General features: G+C 49.7%; 1 protein-coding gene across 5 annotated transcripts in view; it reads right to left on the reverse strand.

Annotated features, from left to right (window-relative positions):
* Window positions 1–5,218: 5,218 nt before the first annotated feature.
* Window positions 5,219–21,503, reverse strand: part of LZTS3 (leucine zipper tumor suppressor family member 3) — a 131,475-nt gene continuing 115,190 nt past the window's right edge. For all 5 annotated transcript variants that reach the window (XM_037898347.2, XM_043544908.1, XM_043544911.1 and 2 more), the window contains 3 exons: window positions 20,338–20,826; window positions 16,406–17,236; window positions 5,219–14,798 (listed from right to left, as the gene is read on the reverse strand). In XM_037898347.2, coding sequence (XP_037754275.1) covers window positions 14,088–14,798; window positions 16,406–17,236; window positions 20,338–20,787 — 1,992 coding nt within the window. In that variant the 5' untranslated portion in view covers window positions 20,788–20,826 and the 3' untranslated portion in view covers window positions 5,219–14,087. The remainder of the gene's footprint in view (window positions 14,799–16,405; window positions 17,237–20,337; window positions 20,827–21,503) is intronic.

Below are 21,503 nucleotides of genomic sequence, written 5' to 3' on the forward strand. Positions count from 1 at the left end.
CCCCTGCTCCCTGGGGTCATACCAGCATCACGCTGGTGCCACATGGTGTCACGCCCCTGCTACCTGGGGTCATGCCAGCATCATGCCGGTGCCACATGGTGTCACGCCCCTGCTCCCTGGGGTCATGCCAGCGTCACGCCGGTGCCACATGGTGTCACGCCCCTGCTCCCTGGGGTCATGCCAGTGTCACGCCGGTGCCACATGGTGTCACGCCCCTGCTCCCTGGGGTCATACCAGCGTCACGCCGGTGCCACATGGTGTCACGCCCCTGCTCCCTGGGGTCATACCAGCGTCACGCCGGTGCCACATGGTGTCACGCCCCTGCTCCCTGGGGTCATACCAGCGTCACGCCGTTGCCACATGGTGTCACGCCCCTGCTACCTGGGGTCATACCAGCGTCACGCCGGTGCCACATGGTGTCACGCCCCTGCTACCTGGGGTCATACCAGCATCATGGCACTACCACACAGTGTGTCACGTCATTCCGCCACCGTATGAGGTCAAAAATGTTATGAAAACTCCCATGTAATGTTGCTTCATTGATGTGTGGCTAGTATAAGTCATTGATCACAGGGTATATTAATTTGCAGCGATGGGGGAGGCCTGGACATCCATCTGATAGTCATAACACGCACCAACTACTGCCCCAGGGGAAACCAGCTGCTCCAGACAGATGTGTTGCCTTTTCTGGGGCTAGGACAGGCCGCATTAGCCTGGTGCAGATGTTGCCTCGGCCAGCGGCAAGGTCAGGAGGAAACGTCTAACGGCGGCTCATGCTGGGTCTGAGGCAGTCAGACCATGCCAGGGACTTCGGGGCTTTAAATAGAAATGGCAACGTCAGGCCTGACCGTTGCCAGTGTACAGTCAGCTGGGCAGCAGCCCCCTGGGCAGTGGGGCAGAAGGGGATATTGAGTAGAGCTGCTGCCATGTGAAATAACTATGGTAGGGAGCAGCTGTAACCGGCTGGAAGATGGCGGAGGTGCTCGGGTTGCTGGGAATTCGGTGCTACATGTCACCCGTTCACGTACAGTGTGACGTCCCAGCAGGTGTACGTGAGCCAGGAGCGGGTATCGGAGGATCAGAGCTGCTCTTGTGTGTGTGTTGTAACGAACCAGCTTTGTGTCGCTGAATGAGCATGCCAGCCCACAGGCAAGATAAAGGATCTACTATTGCTGTTATAGGGGAGTTCTCCTGTAGCGCAGGCTGGAGATGTGCCTGTGCAGGGGGTGTGAATCCCAGCTTCTTGTGTGTGTGAGATTTCCCCAGTCGTGTTCCACAACACGGGGCGGGCAAACGGACCAACATTTCAAATTCATTTCAGGGAGAACTGTGACCCTTCCCGATCAGGCCCCCCATGGCCTGTGCTCCCTGTCCTGCCGACCCTCTCCAATCCAGCCCCCAGGCCTGTGCTCCCCAACTTCCCCTGACTTTCACCGATCCACCCTCCCATCCTCCCGACCCTCACTGATCTGACCCCCCGACCTGGGCTCCCCAACCTCCCCTGACCTTTACCAATCCACCCCCCATCCTGTGCTCCTCCCCAACGTGCACAGATCCAACCCCCCCCATCCTGTGCTCCTCCCTGACCCTCACGGATCCACCCCCCCCATCTTCCCGACGCTCACCAATCCGAACCCTCAACCAGTGTTCCTCCTGCTGACCCTCACCGATCCGACCCCCCGACCTGTGCTCCTCTCCCGGACCCTCACCGATCTGACCCCCCGGCCTGTGCTCCTCTCCCTGACCCTCACTGATCCGACCCCCCGACCTGTGCTCCTCCCCCTGACCCTCACCGATCCAACCCCCCCATCCTGTGCTCCTCCCCCAACCCTCACCAGTCCGACCCCCCCAACCTGTGCTCCTCCCCCCGACCCTCACTGATCCACCCCCCCATCCTGTGCTCCTCCCCCGACCCTCAGAGATCCAACCCCCCCTCAGCCTGTGCTCCCCGTCCCTCTGACCCTCTCTGTTCCAGCCCCCAATCCTGTGCTCCCCTTCCCTGTGTGTTCGAGTCAGTGTTAGAATTCAAGGATTCCTGGCCCCCAGTCTTGTGCTCTGCACCCCCCATTTTTTCTAATTGCTTTGTTTGATGCACCCCATTCATTTACGTGAGTGTTGCTTCATGCTGTAAACACTGTGCCCACCTGGGACTCTGCATTTTCATGATGCTGCAAACCCCAGCCATGCAGAATTCCAAGGCAACACTGGGGACAGACCCCAGCTCCTCCAGCTCAGTGAGCACAGGCCCCTACCACTTGAGCTAATAGAGGGTCCCCATCAGCAGTATTGGGCTTATGAGACACAGTTGAGCAGTTCTTATAACCAAAAGAAGCTCGGTGGTACTCAACCTTTTCTGTACAGGGATCCCTCTCCCACCTACTTGGGATCTAGTCAGGATCCACCTTCCATTTAGCAGTAGAGGAAGAGCAAGATGGTTGCAATATCGATACCTCTTCATGTTGCCATGTTGATTACCCAGACAGTGATGGTGGCAAGTGGGCTGAGGCAAAAGAACCCTCTGCTAGCACCATGGGTAGAGCAAGAATATCTGATGGCCCCTCCAGGCGACTCTGGGAAACCCCTCGTCCCTCTTGCTCATCTCCGTGAATTGGGATTTGGAAGTTCTTGCCTGAGTGTGCTGGCTGAACCACAGCAGTAACCGGGGTGCAAGAACCTGTCGGCTTCAGTGACTTATCCCTTACTATAACCCAGCCTCTCCCAGCGAGTCATTATTCATCGTATGCTCACGAGCCCACGTTTCCAGAGCTGGCGCAGCTAGGACAGTGTAAGGCAGCGGCCGGGACACTGACATGACAAGCTGCATCCTGGAGTTTCTATTCAGCCTCTGGAACAACCAGTGTTCACTCTGTGTTCAAGCACCGGGCTCCCTCCAGCCCAATCTGAGCAAAAACAGGACTTCTGGCAGCTGTGGGGGAGAGGGGGGAATTTTCAAAGACATTCGGGGGATCGAAAATCACCTCCTCAAAACCTGAACAGAACAGGTGGGGCATCAGGCAATGGGGCAGCAAACTGATGGTGGCAAGTTGAGCAGCCCGTTCATCTGACCCCCTCACCTTTCCCTCCCCACTTCTCCCCTCCTGCTGGTCTATTGACGGAATCCCATCAGTTTAAGACCTAGTCAGTTTTACTCAAGGAGTTACAAGCGAGTTCAGATCCAACTTCTGCCCTTTGGTCTGCTGGGCAAATTTGGGGGTTTTACCATTGCATTTACCTGTACAGTTGTTCTCCCTCCCTCCCTCACACAGACAGCAGGGAATCTCATTAAGGTCTCGATCCTTCAGTTGGATCCACGCAGGCCTGGCCCTGTGCCCACCTGCAGCCATAAAAGGGGGTGGTCCTTTCTTCCCAAGGGCAGTGATCGCAGGAGGTTGTGTGTTACAGCTGTCAGACAGAAACATGCACTGAAGGCGTAGGGCCTCTCTTCAAGCCTGGTGGAGTGTAGCAAAGGTGGGAAAGGAATGGAGAAGGCAATAAATAACCCTATTGAAGTAAATAGCAGGCAGGAACCTCTCCAGAACAAACATTCCAGGACCCTCCCAGTGCTCGCAGCTCCACTCTCAGGCTCTCAGGCAGAACAGAGGAACAATGATCACTTTGTTAATCCCTTGGTGTCAAATCCAGTGACTTTGGCCCCTCACTACCTGTCCCCTTTTTTCCTTAACCACTCTGCTGAGACATTACTAGCAGCCTTCCCTCCCGGAGGGGTGGTCAGCTTGAGAAACAAGGATGGTGGCGCACATCAGACACGCCAACTGGGGCAGAAGCTGGAGCTAGGGCTGATTAGGATTAGCTCGACCTGGCCTGGATGAGCCTTCTCCTTGCTACAGGTTTCAGAGTAACAGCCGTGTTAGTCTGTATTCGCAAAAAGAAAAGGAGTACTTGTGGCAGCTTAGAGACTAACCAATTTATTTGAGCATAAGCTTTCGTGAGCTACAGTGCCCCTATCTGTCAATCAGGGAAGGACGGGGTGGCGGGATGCACAGACACAAATGGGAGATGGGGCTCCGCTTTCAATGGGAATTGGGTGCCTTAAGGACTCTCCAGTAACCAAATGGTTAATAATATACTCTCCCACCCAGTGCATGAAGGCCCCCTTCTACTACTGTTGACAAATCCATTCATTGAATGAAAGCCAGCAAAACCCAGACTGCCACAAGCTCAGAGCGAGCTCAGGCGAGAGTTTCTTTCTTCTGTGGTTTGTTTTTAAAACCTCTGCGACCTTCTCCCACCCCAGACACAGCTGCTGAGGTCTGAACGCCGAGTGCGTCTGTCCATTCGCTCCCACTGCCCCTTTCCATCTACGAAAATACAGACCAGCCAGAAATGCAGATTCTTAAAAGGAGCCTTTCTCCATTTTATTTTGCTGGAATAAAAACCCTTCACAGTCAGATATTGATCTAGAGAGATAGCTAGAGATACGTATACATATAGATCTTTACATATATATATACACACCTATCTCTATATGGACATATATATATATGTACACTGTAGAAAATCCAAAAGGCAGTGACTCTTCACAACATTATAACCCGATGGGGATGTACAATAGACTAGTCATTGATTGTGAAATGTGCTGGAGGTTCAACAATAGGTTTCTAAATGGATACATCTTTGCTGTACAAAAAGTCCAGGGTTTTTTGTTTTGTTTTGTTTTTTAATTTCTTTTCTTTCAACACATTTACCAGAGGCACAGTTAATGCGATGGTGTCTGAATGTGGACATGAGCCACGCTTAGGTTTGTTTTAATTAAAACTTATTCTTTTGAAAGTATATGTTTTCGTGGATGTTTTTTCCAAGTCTCACTAGATGGAGTTCAGAGAAACCCATCAAAAGTCAACACGGAACACAGGGGAACAGGGGAACTTCTGGTTTGAATTCACAGTAAGAGCAGATAGTGAGTAAGAAACAAAACACACAAGGTCAGGACTTAGCTGCAGAAGATCAGGACTTACATTTACAGTTGGGCCGTCCCAAGTGCTGCCTGCAGGTCTATGTGGATTCCAAAGAAGCCACCTGCGGCTAACCCAACCCCTACCACCAGCACGGCCAGGCTCCAATTTGTTCAGCGGTGGGGTTTTTATTGCTGGTGAACCCAGACAACGTTAGGCCAGATCCTCAGCTGGCCTAAGTTGGCATCTCTCCACCGAAGTCAACAGAGCTATGTGGACTGCCAGCAGCTGAGGATCTGGCTCACTGTTCCTGTAAAGGAACAGACACAAGACAGAGACAAGCAAATAAGCCATGGGAATTTAGTTTTGATTTAAAAAACCCAATGTAAATGCAAAGGCAGGTTGGACACACTCCTGGCAGGTCTCCTGTCAGGGTCCCACATGCTTGGGTGCTCCCAGTTCACAGTTTTTAGAAGAGCAAATGTCAGACTTAGAGAAGATCTGAGGAAGTGCAAATGAAAACACCCTTCAGAGGTTCCAGCTCAGAACCTGACTCTGTCATCACATAAGAAACTGCATAGGCATTTGGTTTGCTCAGCACACTACTAGGGTGTGGCATTTTGCACCAGTGGGGTAGAGCTGCCCATGTGGTTTTGTTCCTCCAGTCATCCAAAAGGAGCCAAGGTGCCATCCCTATAGACTAGAGAAATACAGTGTCTTCCTAAGAGATGGGCCCAAAATGATACTCTGGATCCAACCTGCCCATACTTGGATTCTGACCAAGTTTGGATCCCAGTCCAAAATTCAGAGCTGCCCCGGTCTCTGTTTGGATCTGAATCTAGCAAACTATGGCTGTAAAAGTATGGACACAATGGTTGCCAGTGGGGATCAAACTGGTACCTTCAATGCCATAAACACAAGCCCTCCCGCCTGAGTTAAAGGACTCCTTCTGGCAAGAAGCAGAAAGCTGTTATAGTTGCAGGGGCCAGCCCCTAGAGGGAGACAGGATCATGCATACTAGGGGATTCTGATTGACAGAAATCTGAATCACAGCCCAGGGAAGGCAATGGAAAGACTCCCACTTACTCAGATGGAGTCTGAACCAGGGCTTGGGCCAATGTATTACACAAACGCCGGGGAAACGCCAATCTCGAGTCAAACTCTGTAGCTTGGGCCCATCCCTCATCCAAATGTCATAGTCCTGGCTCCAAGGGAAGAAAGCTTCTTATACGCACCGTCTGAGATTAGGAGCATCTAAAGAAAGGCCCCATCAGAATGGATGGCTCTGCCTGACAGTATTTGGAGCAGGAAACAGCTACAGTTAAATCTTGCTCGACAATCAAATATCTTTGTAAGGGAAAGCCAAGATTGATTTCTTCTGAGAAAATAACCATTCAAATCCAGAGAAGTACAATCCTTGCTCTTCAGGTGCCTTGCCTGACACTGGGCCAAGCTATGGATTTTATTATATATTCAAGGATTTATGATCTAAACGAACAGACTCACCTACCAATTTGAGCCATATCCCCAATGTCTCCAATAGACCACCCTGTGTCTAACTTAGCTCCGGAGCCCTGTCTTCCATTTGATCTGCTAAGAGAGGTCTCCATTAACAAGCTGGCGTTTGCTAATAGTTCCCACATTGCAGTAGTCATGACCGTCATTGTTTCCCTCTTCCACTCAGATCAAGAGTGATCTGTGGGACCTGTGCGGGGGAGGGGGTGGCAACAGCTGTGTACATATGTAACATCTGGCAAATGAAGTTCTAAGGGATCCCTCCCCCACTTGCTGCTCTGCGGTGTGCATGAGGCATTGCACTGCGGCTTGCTGCTCTGTTTGGAACGGTTTTCCAGCACGGTTGCAGCCAGCTGGCTGCAGTTGTAACACTGTTTGAGCCCCCAGCTAATTCACTGACAAGCCATGTGACAATGGCGCATGCTAGGCAAATATAGGCAGAGCATGAGAACTACATTACTTGGGCACTAGTTCGGAGCATGTTATTGGCTAGCACAAGTTGTTCCAAGAAATATCTGCACACACTGGACAGGGAAATCATGGGGATCAATAGTTGTGCTGGAAAACAGGTGACAAGCATAGCTCCCAGAGAGGCAATCCTGAACTGGCCGTAGCTAGCATAGGTCAAGCTCTAAACACAGATGGGGATGACAAGGGCAGATCCTGCTAATAATTTCATGGCAAAGGAGCTGCCAAAGGCAGCTGATTACTAACAGAAGATGGTTCCTAAGAAAAGAAGGGCAATAGTTCCTTAATAGTGGCAGATCCAGGCCTTTCTGCGATCCCCTGTACAGCAGGCACTGAGACTCACCCTGCCAAGGGCTGACTCCAGCTGGCTTGCCAAGCCAGTTGCTAGGAGTTCCAAAGGGAAGGGGAGATGGAGCGATGGCTTGTAGGTGCGACATCTCTCAGGGGTGCTTGCACGGTGGTCCCAGGCAATGTGCTGGGGCAACTTCCATGGTGTTTGGAGAAGGGCCTTGGGGGCAAATGTCCTGGTGGGGCAGAAGTGGTCATGTGTGTGGATTTTGTCTTAGGCTACAGGGGTAAAAACAGGAGAATTCTTCGCACTGTATCAAATGTGGGGCCAACCAGGCCTTCACTGTTGTCACTGTGCTGCACATCCTGGCTGCTGAAACCTGCCCCAGCAGCTCGGTTCCTCACTCCTTAAGCTAATGGCCTATCGCCACTGGGTGCGAACAGCATAGGTCCTATAACGCAGTGCCAATTCCATCCAGCAGTGGGCAGTAGTTCACACACATTAGCCTGATCACTACAGAGCACCCTAGCATGCCCCTTGTGCCAAACCGTGGCCTGCTGGGGCCTTGAGCCCCGCATCAGTCGGTGAGACGTCGCTACCTCCAGGAAGTTTATTCTTTGTGAGGGACATTTAATAAGTTCTCTCCTATGAGGCGAGGGGCACAAGGGGGCAGGGGGGAAAGGCTGCTCTCTTTGTTCTCCCATAGCACTTTCAAAATAGGGCTCTCTCAGGCAGCACGTTATATTTATCTAACCCCTTTCAGATGGAGATCTCAGGGCATCTTACAAAGGCTGTCCCTCTCTGGGCATTTCTTCTGGGCATCCAAGTCTCAGAAGAAGAATGGAGGGAGCTTAATGGCCTTGTCTAGGTGGGCTTTGTGGAAGGCACGCGCCAAAGCAACAACAGGACGTCAACATCTCAGGTTCCCCACAGGACTGTCAATGGGTAGAAGGAACACACAGATAAGCAGGAGAGCAAGGGCCCAATCCAGGGAGATGGAGAACACCCCCCATTCCTATTGGAGTCAATGGGGGCTCGAGGATGCTGAGCACCTTGTCGGATGAGGCCTGTAGTCCAGAACTTAGCTCTTGAAAATGACTTCTGCTCTTACAGTCACCCACATAGAAGTCACAGAAGTTTCTTTTTTTGTTTTGTTTAATAATCATATATACAGAACTAGACCATTATTTACATCCAAGTACACTTGTCTCTGTATAATTTAGCAGCATATAGTATATGATTCGGTTCCTATTTCCGTTAATAAGCACTTCACACACAGAAAACCGTCAGTGATATTCCTACAGTTTTACGCTAGCAACGATATTGTTTGCTTGTCTGTTTGCAGCGATGCGGTTGATCGCCAGTCAGTAGATTGGTGGAGGCTAAGCAGTACTGGGCATAGCTAGGTGTGCAGTTTTAATCTCTAATCCTTTCCCGTACGGCTGTGAAGCCATTACACACCTGCTGCTCTGGAGACAAGCCAAAGCAACGCAGGTGTGACGTCTTAAAGCAATAAAAGCAAAATCATGGAAGAAAAACAAACACATAAAGAAATAAAGGATCCCATTCTTCCCTCCCTTACACGAGTGTAACTCATTTGAGCCAAATCTTCAGCTAACGTACGTCCGGGGCTCTGTGGCAAGGAAGTTATGCAGGTGCACATCAGCCAAAGATCTGCCCTCCTGACTTCAATGGCGTCGTTAAGGATCAGAACCTTCTGCTTGGCAACCCACCAGCAAGAGGCACCTCAGGGAGCTCGCTGGGGCATTAGCTCCGTGCTGACCTGGGAGGGAAGAATGCCCTTTCCTGAATCACCAGCCTAACTTCTGAGTGCACCTCGGGTATTCAGTGCGGCTCTCCCACCGAAGGAATGGAGGGCTCAGAGCTGCGTAGTTTAAGAGATCTGAGTAGATCCCAATCCAAGGTGACATATCTGCAGGAAGAAAGGTAACGACACACGACCAGAGGGGTGGGAACAGGCACTTTCCGCCTGTAAGGTGGAAACTCTCTGCACAACACTCTCTCCTGTCCTTAAGTGGCTCTGTGGTCCCTAAAATCGGCAGTGTGTCCAGCAGAATGAGTCCATTTTCCACCCAACAGTTTTGGTGGGGACTCAGGGAAAGGAAGGGAATGGGATTGTGCACTTGCTGGCATTTCGGCAAAACATCTGCCTACAGGATTCACGGGGTAAGTAACCTCAAAAGGGGGCAACCTCAAAAGGGGCCCTCAGCTACCCTCTTGTAATGGCAACACACGGGTGGGCGTCATACACAAAGAACAATCTGCAGCACCATCACCCTGTAGAAATGGTGACTTTGCTGAGTCTGGCTTGTTAAAGTGTCTGGCTAATTTGCATAGAAAACAGAGCCAGTTAAGGAAGGGGCGGTGGAGTGTTCAAGGTTCAGCTTTTTCTTGGATTTCCCTTTGCACTGGCTGATTCCTATCACAGCCTTAATGTCTCTTAAACATCGCCAGATCCTCAGCTGGTCTAGCTCCGATTTCAGTGGAGTGACACTGATTTACAGTAGCTGAGGTTCTGGCCCAGAATCTTCACCCCCTCCCCCCCCCGATCAACGGTGGACAATGGACATTAAGGGTGGTCTTAAAACACACCACCTGCCTGTTTACTCAAAGATCTGGGATGCTACAATGCATTGGATAAATATGCATTTAGGGGCTTTTTAATGCATGGATTGTTGGCCTCCCTACTCTGGGACACACCTAGGGTATATCTACAAAGCAACTAGACACCTCTGGGTGTGCCAGCCAACTCTGGCTCATGGGACTCGGCTCTTTCATTGCTGTATAGACTTCTGGGACCCCCACAGGGTCCTAGAGCCCAGGCTGCACCCCAAGTCCGAATTCTACACAGCAGTGAAACAGCCCCACAGCCCAAGCTCCCACCCCGAAGCCTGAGTCAGCTGGCACGGGCTAGCAGCGGGTTTTTCTTTGCTGTGTAGACATACCCTGAAGGAGCTTTCAGGAAGTGTACTATTGATCTCATTAGATCACTCTTTATTTAGGGAATGTTTCAAGCCTGCAGAACACGTAAATCTGCAATCAGGGTCTGTTCTGCACTTGTTAGGCATCAGTAGGAATCTCAGGTATGTATTGAGTGGGTAGACGGCAACAATGTGAACTGCTAGCTGATGCTAACACAGGTTAACATCAGGGGTGTGAACATTCTCAAAGGCTGATTGGGGCCCTTTAGAATGATAGGGGGAACTCCTGGCACCACTGAATTCAGTGGGAGTATTGCCATCGAATTCATTTGAACCAGAATTTCACCCCTAGTAATGGAGGAGCTGTAACAGGTCCTGGGGCTCATCCCATTCGGAGTGCGGATCCCGTTCCCCTAAACATCGTCTCGTTAAATGATGGCCTGAAAAATGACATGTAAGGTTGGTCTGAAACCTATTAAAAATATTTGTAGTTGCTCAGCCCTTTTCCCTTCCATCCAAGGAGCTCAGAGGCCTTTGGGAACAGGAATAAATTCATCCCTGCAAGGTAGGGAAGGATGGTTATCCTGGTTCAATTCATGGGGAAACTGAGGCATAGCAAGGTGGCTTGCCCCAGCTCACACAAACAGAAATCAGACCCCCCCCCCCATCGCTTAACTCATGAAGAAGCCTAACTCTGAGGGTTTAGGGCACTCAGCCCGTCACGCTGACTGATGGGGACTCAGGGTGCTCAGCACTTTGCAGGATCCAGCCCTCACAGGGTAGCCGGGTGGCCAGCTCCATTCAAGTCAAGGGAGTTACTCTGCTTTACGCCAGCTGAGGAACTGGCCCAGCTAATTTAAAAGGACAGAAATAGGGCCTAATTTCGTACACGCTTAATTCAGCCTTCGCACACAAACTAGGCATTTGCAGACCCATGTGGCCCAGGTATGGCTCCAACAGGCCAACATGCAGATTAGACACGCCCCACTCCGGGTGCACAGAACGTTTGCCTGTGGAATTGCACTGCCTGCTGCTGAAAGCCAGGCTGCAGCTCTCCAGGAACTGTAACTGCAGGCACCGGGGAGGGAAAACGCCCTGGCCTGGAAACGGCGCCAGGTCCAATGTTCTAGCTGAGTCCTAGTCGCTGGTGTCTGCATGCTGCTCTGTGCACACAGCCTCAGCCCTGTGCACCCTCAAGCAGCACTTGTTATGGCCAACTCTGCTGCCTGGCTGGGGGCGGATTAACGACTGGCACCTGGAAACCTGAGCAGGGACACGATTGCGCCACTAAAAATGGGCAGCACAGCGAGAAATCAAGCTTGCAATGCTAATGCCAGGTCTCGTCCATTGCTAAGACTGGAATGCAATAATGTGCCCTGCTGAAGCCCTTGTCGATGGATGGTGGCTGGGAAGCAATGCCCCCTTCCACACCGTCCTGGCTCTGTAGACAGAGATGACGGTGGCTAAGGTTGCTCCTCTTCATATGACTGGGAGCTTTGCCACTGATCTTGCTCCCACTGACGTCAATCTCCCTCCTACTGTAAGTGCTTCTGCTCCCATAACTGGGCTACAGGGAACACGGCCAGAGCCTGACTCCTCTCTCACAAGGATGTTATACTGGAGTCATTCCATTGACTTCAACGGAGCAGAAACTGATTTAGGGCCTCATCCAAAGCCTGTTAAGTCAATGAGACTCTTTCTACTGGGCTTTGCATCAGGCCCACCCGGTATATTCAGTATGTGAACCCCATCTCCAAGAGCCAGGCCCACTCCTTGTCCTACATAGCCCACCCCAAGACCAGGACAGTGCCATTTGGCCATCAATCAAAGGCCGTTTCTGAGGCAGCTGGCTTGGGTTCGTCTCTGGGACAGCCAGTTTCACAGGTATTTGCTTTAGTTTTTGCCCGAGTGATGCCATATATTTTCTTTGCCTCCCCTAGCACAAGAGCAGCAGGGGGAAAACTGAGGAGCCCTCAAGATCAATTGCTGTTTCCCAGGACAGGCTGCGACAGGTCATCCCGCTAGATGCCTTCACTTGTACAGCAACAGCGACCATTGTCATCCACCAGCACCACCCGTAGCCCATGCTGGTCCCTGCTGGCGCGAGCTCAAAGGGCAAAGTCAGCTGGGAAAACAACAGACAAACTCCCTGAGAACTGGTCAGTTTCCCCATTCTCCAGTGAGCCCTGCTTGCTGACTGCTGGGCTTTCCCCAAGATGTTCTAAATCCCAACCAAAGTTCAACCCCCCCCCACCCCCCCCGAGGAATTGTGAGCCACCAGCTCGTAGTGAGAGCTCAGCTAAGGGGACATATGGAAAATAAGCAGCTTCCATGCTTTTCTCGGCTGCTCTTTTCCCAGTGCTGAGCCTCTCATCCTGCCTTTCTCGCTCAGTACACGCTTGGGCCTGAACTCTCATTGAAATCACCGTGTAGGGCTTTGTGTCGCTGCTCATTCTACACCCTTTGTTCCTTCTAGCTCTCCCTCTGGAAAGGACACCGGGCCTCCTCCTGAGTTACACTGAGTCTCCTGCACACCACTGCTTCCGACTGAGTCCCACTTGAAGACCCCTTTACACTTCCGGAAGGGTGTGACACATCCTTAGTAGGAGACAGAATCAGGCCCATTTATGGCTGAATGCTGCCCTTGGGTCCAGGTGTGAGACTTGGCGATTGTGCACCTGCATCTGCAGGCAGAACTGGACCCCTAGGATTTTCCTACGGCCCCGACTCAGTATGGTTCTTAAGCACATGCCTAGCTGAGGCCTTTGTTGAACTGGGGCCTAACTTACTTCCTATGCGAGGGTCTTAACTCCTGCCACATCTATACAGGGTGCTGATGCTTGTTCACTAGCAGAGCAGAGTCTGCAAATGTGTGGGTGGTTTCCTGAGGCCCTTTTGTAACTAGGCCACCTCGACAGGGAACAACGGCAAGAGGAAATGCAACCCTGGCACCTTTCTTTGGGAATGGGATAGTGTCGCCACCTGGCATCCCCCACGCGTTAATTTCTGGTTTGGACAAACATGGAAGGAGTTTGAATGCTTCTCTGAAGCTTAGTCCAAGTTCTTTCCTCTGGGATCTCTCCTGAGGACTGGGAATTGCTGCCTGAATCACTGGGGATTCCTTATCTTGGCCAGGCCAGAAATACAGGAAAAACAGTGGGGTTTGCTACAATTTGCCATTTCTGCTTCTAGTCCTGGTCATTGCCAAGAAGTGGAAGGGGACGGGAATGTAAATAGCAAAGCGAAAGCACAGCATTTATTCGGAACCTCAAATGCAACTCTCGGGTCATTTTGGGCAGCGGTTGGTGTCGGCTCATTGTACCTCAACTGGCTTATTCTAACCCCTAGTGACATCATGGACCTTGGCAATTGTTAGCAATGCATTTGCTATAGAGACCTATCGGAATAGGGTCAAAGCCTGGTTTCACTGAAGTCAATGGCAAGCCTCCTACTGACTTCATTGGATTAGGCTGTCAGACAAGTATTGTGGAGATAGGATACTGTGACGTGCTGAACTGCACGGTTCTTCTGATCCCAAGAGCTTTGCTCTGTTAGCCAATGTGGCTAAAATGCCCTGAAAAACCCTGTCACTTTGCACTGTTTTGCTGCATGAACTGATAGGGAGGGGCGGGGGGGAGGAACAAATGCACAGGGCAGGGGAGTTGATGATGGTGGAAGGGATGGCAGCATATAGAGAAGTAACAGTCACGGCAGGTTCCAAAAGGGCCACTGGGCCCTTCCTAGCTGTACTAGGAGAAACTGATGTAGCATCATCAATAGTATAACAATGTACACCCACGGTTAGTTTACTTACAGAGCACTGAGGAAGAGAGTAAGGGTGGGGGGTTCTGTGCATTCACACCTCTGGTGAAAAAGCACATTATCCTTAGGAAGATCGCTGGCAGGAGTAGGCAGTACATGCACAGTAATAAAAATTACTTTTATTGACTTGGTCCCGTGTTAGATCTCAGTGGACTCTATGCGCTCCAGCCTGGATGGAGTCCATGGTTTTTTCTCCTCGGTGTAAGGCGGGCTGGTGGCCTTGGTGGTCATCTCATTCACCTTGTGCTCCAGGAGCTGGTTCTTCTGGTACATCTCCACGTAGTTCAGCTGTAGCTGCTTCTGGTATTTGATCACCTTCTCCTTCTCCTCCTGCCACGTGCGCCGCTCCTCCTCAAAGTCCATCACCTGCTGCTCCCGCTGCTGGCGCTCCAGCTTCAGCTCCGTCTGGAGCCGCTCCACCTCCTTCTTCAGGGCAATGACACTGTCCTCGTTCTGGCGCTTCATCTTGGCCTCATCGCTCTCACAGGCCAAGGGGTCCCTTAGTTTCTCGGTGAGCTCTGCATTGAAATGGCCATGGTGCCCCATGCTGGCCAGCGTCTGCTTCAGGCCAGAGACCTCCAGCTCACAGTGGTTGAGTTTTTCCCTTAGCATCTGCACCTCATTCATCTTTCTCTGCAGCTCATTCTCGCAGATCTCCAGGTTAACAGTCTTGGAGCTGTAGGAGTCTTTCAGGGTGGTGATCTGCTCCTCCTTCTCTCTCAGGAAGTTCTTACCTTCTTTGAGCTGAGTCCGCAGCCCCACTATCTCATTCAGTTTCTGAGAGACGTCAGCTTGGGAATCCTTCAGTTGTTGCTTGAGTAGTGAGATCTCACCAGCCTTCTGGCACACCTGGAAGAGCAAGCAAGAGCTATTCACAAGAGCACAACATGTGCAAAAGGCAATTTTCAGTGGCTTATAACTTGGCCAAATCAGAGTGGCTTTTCTTGGGGTGAGCAGGGGGGAACTCCTTGACCCCAGAATTATCCCCCTTCTAAATCTTTTTGTTCCCACTCCAGTGCATGGAGGTGATAGAACTCTTCAAAAAAACCCAAAGCAACATTAGGGCTCGGGTTGCTTATTTGGGTTGGACATATTCCTGGAGGTTTCATCACATGACATAATATTTAATTAAAGATTAAACTTTAATTCCTGGAGGCTCCAGGAGAATCCTGGAGGGTTGGCAACCCTAATTAGGGCAAATATGTTAACATTGGGAAAACTACTTCCTTTCGGCAAACGTTGTTCTTGGAAATGGCTGAAACTCACTTATAAAAATGAAGTCAGCCTGAGGCAGAGACCAGGAATGGAAAATTTCAGCCTGAACTGTTAAAATTTGGTAAACGTGTCAGCAACTGAAAACTGGGTCTGATAATGGAAAGGGTTAGGAAGCCTTAACTACAGGCATCACTGCCAATTCTCTCTCTCATAAATTAAAAAACAAAGCATATGAGCTGTGAATTCAAGGGTTTGTTTAAACACAGAAGTTCCGCCAGTTTAGTTGAAATCGGTTTAAAAACTGATTTACTTACAATGGTGCAAACTATGTGGACACACATCAGTTTAAACCTGACAAACATCAGCTTAGCTGCCACCTACCAGCTGAACCAATATAAACCAGATTTAACCCAACTAAAGAGAGTGCACGTACAAAGTTGCGTCGGTTTAACTAAAATCAGTTTAAGAAGAGGTCACAGCTTTTGTTAATCCAGAGCAACTCGGTGTGTGGACGAAGCCTTGGCTGTATTACCACATGCCATAGAACAGATCAGAAGAAGCCTCCAAATCCGGATGTAACAAGGATAATAATAATTTGCACCAGTTATTGAGGGTGGTTGTGCCATTCTCACAACCTCTCCGCCACCAACGGGAGTAAGGTAAAAGACGTTGACAGAGATAAAAGGCAAACGGGCACAATGGGGACCCCCATATCTTTTCCCACCAGTTCATGAACTTCTAAAATCAGAGGACCCCAAAATGCTTCATGAACCCTAGCTCAAAACATCCCCATGGTATTATCGTCCCACTGGGGAAAATAAGGTGCAAAGAGAGGTTCTATGACTTAAGGATAGGCAGGCTGGGAAGAGAACCCAGTAGGCTGGAGTCCCACTGTTCTGCTGTGGCCATAAGCACAACACGTCTACTAATCTTTGGTGGTTAGCAATTATTTATTCATGCCCAGATTGCTAACGTCTTTGGGCAAGGTGTCCTTCAGTCTATTCTACACGGAGGATTTTATCTGAGTTTGTTGTACTTGACTAACTAAATGTTTTGCTGCTAGGGCCTTGATCCAGCAAAGCACTTGATCATGTATTTGGCTTTAGGCATGTCAGAAGCCCCCCTGAAATTAGTGTTCTGGTGCTTTGGTGGATTGGGATCTGTGTTAACGCGGACTGATGCTTTCGCTCCCCAGGCACGGGTGTAACTAGTGTAATGCTGTTATTTTTCTGGGCCCTTACCTCCCACTTGGTTTCTTCAATCTTGGGAAGAAACTCTGCCTGTTCTTTCTTGAAAGCCACAAATTTTTTCTCCAGCTCTTCTCGCTGTTGGAGAAGTTGCCCCACATCATCCTGGAGCTTTTTTTTCTCTTGCTGGAGCTTGAAGATCTGGAGCTGCAAGGCCTGTTGAGCCCTCTGGGCCTTCTTGGAGACCTGCTGCAGTTTATTTGCATAATTTTGCCTGAGGTCCTCCATTTCACGCTCCCAGATTTTTTGCTTCTCCTCAAACACTTGGAAGATGGCAGCCTCGCTTTTGTCCAGGTTTCTTCTCATCTGCAGGACCTCCTGCTCCTTCTCCCACAGCCTGTCCTCCAGGTCCTGGATAACGTCATCTGTCGAGGGTGAGTGGAAAGGCATTGTTTCGTTCAGATGGTTGAGTCTATTGAAAGAAGAAGTACTCTTGCTTGAAGACCGTCCACTGTCTGAGGTAGATATTCCATTGTATCCCACTGTGTTCTTATCTACATAGGTTGTGCCAATGCGGTTTATGTGACTAGTTGAAGCACTCATTGGGCCAACGTGCTGACTGTAGCCCGTCCCGTAAGTGGGCAAGCTCGTCAAAGAGTTACGGCCAGAATCAGAAAGACCTCCCACTTGGTTTGTAGTCCTATTAAGGCTGGTCTTCTCCAGTCCGCTTTTGCCAGCAGACGGGCTATTGCTGTTGGTGTGATTCAAGCTCTTTCTGTTTTCGGTTATTCCATTGTTCTGCGGCGGGCAGAGATTCTGCATGGAATGGAAGTTTTTAGGAACTACTGGTTTAAAGGCTGAAGGTCTAACTAAGGGCTCATTGCTCTGCAAAGGAAAAAAGAATCACACATCAAACGTAGCCAGGAGGCTTTGTAACAATACACAAAAGATCACGGGCCGGATCCAGAACTGGGGTAAATCAGTGTAACTCTATAGGCTTCGTTAGAGTCAGTGGAGCAACACTGACTTACCCCAGCTAAGAATCAGGCCTCATGGTTTTCTACTGCTCAACTTTGAAAGACACTTGTAGATTTTTTGATTTCATATTTGATGGACATCATGAGTAACTCCTGCCAGTGCTGAGCTCAAAGCACTCCCCTCCCCCTCTCAATCTCTCTCGTTCTGTGACTGAACTGAATCAGGATTTATTCCAAGATCCTACCATTATCCTTTTACGCTCTATTCAGGTGATCACCATTTTCTTCTCTGTAAGAGAAAAAGGTGTCATCCTCCCATGGGTTGGAGTTGTTTAATAGCCCAGATAGAAATTGCTCTTTGTTGAGCGTTATCTTCAAGTTCCATGGTGCTATTTCTTGAGTCAGACTATGTTTTGAAAGACTTTTCTTTAGTCAATAAGGGTGTGTTTTTAAAAGGAATATACCCCCTTTGATTGAACACTAAAGTAAGCCCTTGGACTAGTATGGAAAAAACGTTAGTGATGGCAATTATTTGCTCTGATAAAGTCCAATCCAAAGCTCAGTGAAATTAATGGAAAAGGAGGACTTGTGGCACCTTAGAGACTAACAAATTTATTTGAGCATAAGCTTTTGTGAGCTACAGCTCCCTTCTTCGGAGGCATTCAGTGGAAAATACAGTGGGGAGATTTATATACATAGAGAACATGAAACAATGGGTGTTACCATACACACTGTAAAGAGAGTGATCACTTAAGGTGAGCTATAACCAGCAGGAGAGGGGGAGGGAAAAAACTTTTTGTCGTGATAATCAAGGTGGGCCATTTCCAGCAGTTGACAAGAAGGTCTGAGGAACAGTGGGGGTGTGTGGGGAAAATAAACAAGGGGAAATAGTTTTACTTCGTGTAATGACACATCCACTCCCAGTCTCTATTCAAGCCTAAGTTAATTGTATCCAGTTTGCAAATTAATTCCAATTCAGCAGTCTCTCGTTGGAGTCTGTTTTTGAAGTTTTTTTGTTGAAGAATTGCAACTTTTAGGTCTGTAATCAAGTGATCAAAGAGACTGAAGTGTTCTCCAACCGGTTTTTGAATGTTATAATTCTTGACGTCTGATTTGTGTCCATTTATTCTTTTATGTAGAGACATCCAGTTTGACCAATGTACATGGCAGAGGGGCATTGCTGGCACATGATGGCATATATCACATTGGTAGATGTGCAGGTGAACGACCTCTGATAGCGTGGCTGATGTGATTAGGCCCTATGATGGTGTCCCCTGAATAGATATGTGGACACAGTTGGCAATGGGCTTTGTTGCAAGGATAGGTTCCTGGGTTAGTGGTTCTGTTGTGTGGTGTGTGGTTGCTGGTGAGTATTTGCTTCACGTGGGGGGCTGTCTGTAAGCAAGGACTGGCCTATCTCCCAAGATCTGTGAGAGTGACGGGTCGTCCTTCAGGATAGGCTGTAGATCCTTGATGATGCGTTGGAGGGGTTTTAGTTGGGGGCTGAAGGTGATGGCTAGTGGCGTTCTGTTATTTTCTTTGTTGGGCCTGTCCTGTAGTAGGTGACTTCTGGGTACTCTTCTGGCTCTGTCAATCTGTTTCTTCACTTCAGCAGGTGGGTATTGTAGTTGTAAGAATGCTTGATAGAGATCTTGTAGGTGTTTGTCTCTGTCTGAGGGGTTGGAGCAAATGCGGTTGTATTGTGGAGCTTGGCTGTAGACAATGGATCGTGTGGTATGGTCTGGATGAAAGCTGGAGGCATGTAGGTCGGAATAGCAGTCAGTAATTTTCCGGTATAGGATGGTGTTTATGTGACCATCGCTTATTAGCACCAAAGTGTCCAGGAAGTGGATCTCTTGTGTGGACCGGTCCAGGCTGAGGTTGATGGTGGGATGGAAATTGTTGAAATCATGGTGGAATTCCTCAAGGGCTTCTTTTCCATGGGTCTGGATGATGAAGATACCATCAATGTAGCACAAGTAGAGTAGGGGCATTAGGGGACGAGAGCTGAGGAAGCGTTGTTCTAAGTCAGCCGTAAAAATGTTGGCATACTGTGGGGCCATGCGGGTACCCATAGCAGTGAGACTAGGAGTGGATGGGTCATTACACAAAGTAAAACTATTTCCCCTTGTTTATTCCCCCGCCCCACTGTTCCTCAGACGTTCTTGTTAACTGCTGGAAATGGCCCACCTTGATTATCACTACAAAAAGTCCCCCACCCCCGCTCTCCTGCTGGTAATAGCTCACCTTAAGTGATCACTCTCGTTACAGTGTGTATGGTAACACCCATTGTTTCATGTTCTCTACGTATATAAATCTCCCCACTATATTTTCCACTGAATGCATCCGATGAAGTGAGCTGTAGCTCATGAAAGCTTATGCTCAAACAAATTTGTTAGTCTCTAAGGTGCCACAAGTCCTCCTTTTCTTTTTGTGAATACAGACTAACACGGCTGCTACTCTGAAACCTGAAATTAATGGGAGTCTTTCAACTGACGTCAATAAGCTTTGGATTGGACCCACATAGAGCCTTTCACTGGAGCATCTCAAAATACTTCAAGTATCAGTTCGGCACAGCAAGGTGAAGGGACTTGTCTGAGGTTTCACAGCCAGGCCTGACCCATAAGAGTCTAGCTTCCCTGTTGCCACTAGCCAACTCTTTTTACATGGAGGCATACATCTGTGACACCTGCACAGGCTCCTAAGTGCCTAAATCCCTTTTGAAAATATTTCAGCTCCTAACTCACAGAGACATTGCAATGCTAAGAACGCCTAAATACCTTTAAAAATCTGGACCTAACTCTGACTTGGGTAGCCTAGCAGTGAAAGACTCATTACCAATCCCACGAGGTCCCAGAAGGTAGAGTTTTACTCTGCTTAGCCTCCTGAGACCACTGAGAATTACAGACCAAGACCTGTCCTGTTCTCTCTGCTTCACTCTCTGGATTTGCATCACTGGACTTACGCCCTGCAAGCGTCACAGGGCACCAAGGTATATCGGAATCTTACCTGGTCCAATTTGCCAGAGACTGGCAATATCTTTGGTGGGTTACTGGGTTCTCTGTACTGGGGAGGAGGTGGCAGGTTTTTCTCGTTGTTGGTGGTAACATTCCCACAAATGTCTGTCTTCATCTTCTCACTCTTGCGCAGGTCCCCATTGATGTAGAGGGAGTTGGAGATCTTCTCTGACTTGTAGGTCTTCTCCTCCCCAGAGTAACGGTTAGAGATCTCCCGCGTGGAACAGCCATTCCGTGAGCCATCAGCCTGCCTGCTGCTGCTCTGAGTCCTGGTTCCCACGCTCTTCATCGCAAACTCTTGCTCATTGGCGACTCCGCTGCCCACGCTTCCCATAGTGTTTTGGGAGGCAGATTCAGAGGGCCTGGAGGCAAACGAGGGGAAGGTGTCCTGGCTCTGGTAGCTTGGGTCACTAAGAGCAGACACCGTCTCTAACTTGGCCATGGCAACTCAGAGGTGAAGTTGAGGCATGAGTCAGTGGCACTGAAAGAGAGGAAAAGGAGAGAGTTACTGGATTGCCTTTATTTACTATTTCCCCTTCGCTGAGCACTGAACACAGAGGAGCAAATGTGTCTCTGAGCACTTGGGCTGTGTGCGCTGGGGCAGGAATACTCCCCCTCCCAGCCCGCGGAGCAGGACAGCTACTGGTCTGCACCTGCTCCTGTGACTGTGTTAACTCCCATGGCGGTTGAGACCCTGCTTCTCCTGTGGGAAGCAACGGCTGGTGGATTCCGCTAGCAGCAGATCCACTGACTCTGCTCCTCCCCTCATCTGCCCCTGCCCAGTTCTGTGTGCCTCTATGGGCAAGAGCATGCAGGAAGCCCTGCTGCATAGGCTCCCCAAATCCTGTCTGTCCCCATGCAGCAGAACGGCTCTGGTTCCTCTCCATCTGGGGATCTTGAGGTCTGTGCTCCCCGGAGCTGGAGGAGCAGGACGTGTGCTGTAGCAGGTATGTGTTGCAGCGCTGCCCAACAGCAGTCTACTGGGGTCTGATAGGTTTAAGGTGAGCCAGCTACCGAGTCACTGCTGCAATACTCTCAGGTCAAAACAACAGTCACTGGGGATGGAACATTCCTCCATGGAGGTCCCACCTGGTCCATCACAGGGCTTGGGTGGAATTGTTCCCTCCAGTACATTTTCCAGTATGGTTTGAAATGTCC

This window comes from Chelonia mydas, chromosome 4, assembly GCF_015237465.2.
Source record: "Chelonia mydas isolate rCheMyd1 chromosome 4, rCheMyd1.pri.v2, whole genome shotgun sequence".
In the NCBI taxonomy this organism is placed as follows: Eukaryota; Metazoa; Chordata; order Testudines; family Cheloniidae; genus Chelonia; species Chelonia mydas.